At 42.0% G+C, this 6061-nt stretch overlaps 1 protein-coding gene across 3 annotated transcripts in view; it reads left to right on the forward strand.

Moving 5' to 3' along the window:
• The window catches only part of GPBP1 (GC-rich promoter binding protein 1), a 48882-nt gene extending 45067 nt beyond the window's left edge, over positions 1-3815 (forward strand). The window contains exons 11-13 of one of the 3 annotated variants that reach the window (XM_074932150.1): positions 2143-2245; positions 2984-3105; positions 3336-3475. In XM_074932150.1, coding sequence (XP_074788251.1) covers positions 2143-2245; positions 2984-3105; positions 3336-3339 — 229 coding nt within the window. In that variant the 3' untranslated portion in view covers positions 3340-3475. Of the gene's footprint in view, positions 1-2142; positions 2246-2890; positions 3106-3335 lie in introns of those variants that run through there. The other 2 variants (XM_074932151.1, XM_074932149.1) reach the window with 2 other exon arrangements.
• Positions 3816-6061: the final 2246 nt, after the last annotated feature.

The raw sequence follows: 6061 nt of genomic DNA on the forward strand, positions 1-6061 counted from the left end.
TCATTATCAATTTGGAGTAAAGAGTTGTATCACTAACCGAGCAGTTTTAGTAGGGAAGATAAGATGCCTCCGGTTCAGATCCCAACTGCGACCAAGGTAGTAACCATGAAACAGTACAGGATTCCAGGTGGTCATGAAGAAATTTCCCAAACAATCAAAGATTTACTGGCTGCAGGGGTTTTAAAACTGACTACCACAATGTGGAATAGTGCAATCTGGCCAGCCCAAAAGGCTGATGGATTCTGGAGAATGACTGTGGATTATAGAGAACTGAACAAGAGCCCACCTCTTGCGACAGCTGTACCTGATGTGATCACTTTAATAGAAAGAGTTCAGAGGCATTCTGGCACGTGGTACGCTGTCATTGACCTGGCCAATGCGTATTTTACGATTCCGATTGCGGAAGAGCATTGGGATCAATTTACATTTACATGGCAAGGATGGCAGTACACCTTCACCAGGTTGCCTCAGAGATGACTGATCACTGACTATTTGCCATAGAATAGTGGCTGAGCACCTGGATGAGGTACAGCTCCCTTCTCATATGCAAATGATCCACTATATTGATGACATCCTGATTCAGGGGACCAGTGAGGGTGAAGTACAACAAAGGGCTACTAATGCATATGAGGCAGAAAGGTTGGGAGATTAATCCTACTAAGATCCAAGGGCCATCTCAGACAGTTAACTTCCTTAGGAATACATTGGAACTGTGATCATTAAGAAATACTACCTAAAGCTCAGCAAAAGATTCTTGATTTTGCTATACTACAGAATAAGAAGGAGGTGCAGAGATTTATTGGGCTGTTTGGTTTCTGGAGACAACACATTCCCCATTTAGGACAAATTCTGGCCCTGTTAGATAAGGTAACTCGCAAAAAGTATGAATTCGACTGGGGAAATGAGCAGCAGGCTGCCTTTGAATTGGCAAAAGAGGCTATTCAAAGGGCTTTGGACTTATGGCCCATGCAGGATGGCGAAGTAGAATTGAATTTATCTGTAAATGGGTCATATGCTAATTGGAGCCTCTGGCAGAAACAGGAAGAGAAGAGTCCCCTTAGGATTTGGGGGAAGAAAGTTACCAGACGCAGGGCATAATTACATACCCTTTGCGAAACAACTATTAGCCTGTTATTGGGCCTTGATAGAAACCAAGCAGCTCATAATAGGCCACGAGGTGGCCCTGCGCCCCAAAATCCCTATTATGCAGTGGGTTAAAAGCTCCCTGAAGACTCACCGAATAGGGCATGCGCAAGAATCAAGCATTGTAAAATGTAAATGGTACATCCAGGACAGAGCAAAGGTGGGACCTGGCGGTGTTGCTGCCCTCCATGAACAAGTAGTGGCTGCCCCCGTACAGGACCAAGAGGTAAAGCCTGATCCTGTAGTCAAACAGGAATCCCCTTTGTGATGGGGGAAGACCGTGGATCAGCTGCTACCTCTTGAAAGGGAACATGCATGATTTACAGATGGGTCAGCTAAATATATAGGAGGGAAGAGGTTTTGGAAGGCAGTGGCTTATCATCCTCATTCAGGGAAATTTCTGGAGACCACAGGAGAAGTGGAAAGTAGCCAATATGCTGAGCTGTATGCAGCATATATGGCTTTAAAACAAGAGGATTTAGGGGAATGTCACCTGTATACTGATTCTTGGTCAGTGGCAAATGGATTGGCTACTTGGCTGCCAACATGGGTAGCCAAAGATTGGAAAATTTATTCTAAAATGGTCTGGGGAAAGGCAGTATGGAAAGATATTTGGAAGTTGGTTCAAAGAACCAAGGTGACAGTATTCCATGTAGATGCTCATAGTAATATAAATTCACTTGAGCATCTTTACAGTTCTGTCACTGATAACCGGGCAAAGATTTCCCAAGCCAGACTGGAGTTCCCTCGGGAAGGAGACCATGAAGGCCTGGCGAAATGGGCACACCAGAAATGTGGGCATCTTGGGGAAAAGGCCACTTACAAGTGGGCCCAAGAGCATGGCATAGTTATGTCACTGGATATGATCAAAAAAATAATAGCCCAGTGCCCTGTATGCCAGCATACTCATAAGTGCCTTGTACCAAATATCGTAAAAGGAGGATCGGCAAGAGGGAACAGTATAGCAAATTCCTTAACATTGTCCTTTTTCCTTTAAAGGTTGTTAAAGGAGATGGGCTGGCGGGAAGACAGTGAAAATGATGAAATGTGTGCTCCACTAACAGAGGATGAGATGAGGGAGTTCCAAGCTATTAGTGAACAGGTAAGACTAAGTTAATGTTCCATTATGAACTTATGGTTGGCTACCCTAAATGCCTACCTTTGAGGAGAATCTGCAGTAATTTTGATGGTTAGAGATGTTGCTGTTTCAGTACCATTTCAGTTGTGCTTTTGGAAGAATAGTTGCTTTGAAAAGATAGGGAACTGGTATTTATTGTAGGGTAAGGCCTATTCTCAAAATATCAAGGGAGGGGTAAGGGAGTGCAGTTTCCTTGGTTCTCCAAAACCTGAATTTTCTGTGTTGGAAATTGAGAGACGTTAATTCACTAGTAACAAAGTCTGAAAAGGCAATCTAGACTTAATTTATTATTTTTTTTAAATTAGAAATATTGTATATACCTGATGGGGGTCAATAGGGAGGAGCTGGAAGGGAGAATCTTTTGCAGTGTTTAATGTGAAGATTTGATATTTCCACAAGTCTAGCTACACACATATTAATTAGAGCATCTTGAATATTAATCACAGCATTTGGAATGTTAATCAGAGCATTTAGAATATCAGTTAAAGCATTTTGAGTATTAATCCCATCTTTTGGAATATTAATTAGAGCATTTGGAATATTAAACTCCTAAATGCTTGGCAGTAATTCCTTTCTTGTTGTAGAATCGGTTGTTTCCTTTCTCTCCAGTGTCTTTGACTTTCCAACTGCATCAGGTAGACAGACTGGAATACCCATTCCTCCCTGCTGCTTCTCCTCTTCTGGGCCCCTTTCTTATTGCAGACCCTGCCCTTCTTAGCACAGATGTTTGCATCACTGTGGAAAAAGGGACTGCCTCGCAGGAGAGACCATGTGGGAGGAGGGATCACTGGGGCAAGACGTCTGAGGAAGTGGGTGAGAAGAGGGTAAGCTTTTGTTGACTGCAGAAGCTTAGCACACTTAGATGCTCTTGGATACAGTGACTGGCCCAGAAGTGAAGGCTCTCAGGGGAGTTTTCCTTTGCTTTTATGTATGAAAAGGTAGTGCTGTGGATCTAGTGTAGCCCAGAGATGAAGATGTAGAGAATGTTGAAATGTGACAGATTGTTGTGTTTAGTTTTTTCTTTCTCTAAATACATCCTGTTTTCTCATTTCAGTTAAAAAGAAATGGTCTTCGGAGAAATGGCATTTTAAAAAATGGCCTCATCTGTGATTTTAAGTTCAGCTCCTGGAAAAATAGCACTTTCAAACCTGCTCTGGAGAATGAGGATTCTGAGACAAGCAGCAGTGACACATCAGATGATGATCATGTGTGAAGACTTCTGTAACGTCTGTAGAAGCCCATTTTGATCCCGTGAAAATTTGGGGATGTGTTGTCCAAAAAAGTTTTCTAATTTATGTAGTTAAGATACCCACTAGAGGAAGAACGATGGGACTCTTCTCTGAAGAAATCAAGGAATGTTTTGTTGGTTGTGTTGAACATTACTATGATTTCTTTGTGAACAAATGTTGTAGAATGAGGACTTGGGTTGACCCAGCGTTGACTTTCTTCATCAATGAAGCATTTCTGACTAGCAATGTGACAATGTAACAAATCAGACTTTCTCATTTAATAATAAAACCACAGAATTCTGCGATGTCTTGTAAAGCTCCTGTCTTAAAATGTCCAAGTCTATAAGGAAAAAAAAGGCAGCTTGACTCAGTGTTTTTCTTGCCAAGTCATTTTTTTCTTACAGTGGCAATCCTGGAGTCCACTTTGTACGCAAAAAGGGCAGTATAGCATGTTGGCTAGAATGAGCAAAGTGCACTAAAACTCTTTTTCTTAATTGAGCTGTTGTACTGTTCTGCTTCCACACATAACTGCTCTTCAGCCATTTCTACAGTAGTTGGTGTTACTAGAATCACAGAATGACTTGGGTTGGAAGTGACCTTAAAAATCATCTAGTTCCAGCCCCCTGCCATGGGCAGGGACACCTTCCACTAGACCAGGTTGCTCAAAGCCCCGTCCAGCCTGGCCTTGGACACTTCCAGGGAGGGGGCAGCCACAGCTTCTCTGGGCAACATCTTCCTGTGTCTCACCAGCCTCACAGCGAAGAATTTATTCCTCATATCTGATCTAAATCCACCCTCTTTCAGTTTAAAACCATTACCCCTTGTCCTGTCACTACACTCACTGATAAGGAGTCCCTCCCCATCTTTTCTGTAGCTCTCTTGAAGTACTGGAATGCCACTATAAGGTCTCCCTGGAGCCTTCTTCAGACTTAACAACCCCAAGTCTCTTAGCCTTGTCCTCATACAGGAGATGCTCCAGCCCCTGATCATCTTTGCAGCCTCCTCTGGACCTGCTTCAGAAGGTCCATGTCCTTCTTATGTTGGACGTCCCAGAGCTGGACACAGCGCTGCAGGTGGGGTCTCACGAGAGCAGAGTAGAGGGAGAGAATACCTCCCTCGACCTGCTGGCCACACTCCTCTTTAATGCAGCCCAGGACATGGTTGGGTTCCTGGGCTGTGAGCACACGTTGCTGGCTCATCGTCAGTTTTTTATCCACCAGTACCCCGAAGTCCTTCTCCACAGGGCTGCTCTCAATCCATTCCTCACCCAGCCTGTATTTGTGCTTGGGATTGACCAGGCCCATAGTCAGGGCCTTGCACTTGGCCTTGTCCAAACTTCATGAGTTTTTCACGGGCCCACCTCTCCAGCCTGTCCAGGTCCCTCTGGATGGCACATCCCTTCCCTCCAGCGTGTCGACCGCACCACACAGCTTGGGGTCATTGGTGAACTTGCTGAGGGTGCACTCAACCCCACTGTCCACGTTGCCAATGAAGATGATAACCATTAATGGCAGAAGACCCTGATGTTACAGTTTCAAATTTCTAAAACTAACCTTTAAATTGAGAGATTTATGGGTTTTGCACAACCTAGAGTTCTCACAGGGAACATATTCTTGGGGGGGGGGTGGGGGAAGCGCTTTTACTATTCACATGCAGTAACGGAATTACGCTGACTGGATTTGTCCACTACATGGAAAATAAATTGATTTAGAGGGTATTGTCTCAGTGCATAGCATCAAGGGTATTGTTTTTAAATCTGGTAAGTTTTGTTTGTATTTATGTTAAATGTACTCTGGCAGCAGTGACTGCATTTAATAATGAGGTAAACAACTTTCGTCACCAGGTCTTGCTTTTATAGCAGCAGAAGTAATTCTATGCAATAAGTACCTGGTTTTAGTTGCTTTGTGTCAAACATGTTCATTGTGATCACACATTTAAAAAACATTTAAAAAACAACTGCTCTCAATGATGTTGCATGCATTCATAAGTTTATATATAGACATTCCCCCTTCAAGATATCTGTGAATCATGCTATTTCTTATAGTAATTTGCAATTTAGAATTCTGAAACAAAAATATTTATAAAACAGATTTTGTCCATATTTAATTTTAGGAAAAGACATTTCTTAATCAGGTGGTAATTGCCAATTTTGGGCCTAAAATGGTATGTTCCTTGTTAAAATTTTTTATTAGTTTAAATAGAGATTTCTATTCAAAAGGTCAGTTTCTGTCTTGGAACAGGTATGCCAATTTTGATGTAGTTAATTTTGGCATGGTGTATTGAAATACTCCTCTTTTTTTGTGTAAATTTAAGGGGATAAAAATGTTTTTGTTTTTTTTGTTTTTTTTTTTTAAAGAGAAAGCTGCCATATCAGTAATGAAGTCTTTCCTACTTATATGCCTTACACACTTTTCCCCTTCCCCTTTTCTGCAGTTTTTTTACTAATTTTGAAACCTTGTTGTAGTCTATTACCTTTTTGGTTTTCACATTCTATCAATGGGATCTTCTGCCTATTTTAATTACTTAGTGATATGTGAATATGTTATTTTTA

The sequence above is a fragment of the Athene noctua genome, chromosome Z, assembly GCF_965140245.1.
Source record: "Athene noctua chromosome Z, bAthNoc1.hap1.1, whole genome shotgun sequence".
Taxonomy (NCBI): Eukaryota; Metazoa; Chordata; class Aves; order Strigiformes; family Strigidae; genus Athene; species Athene noctua.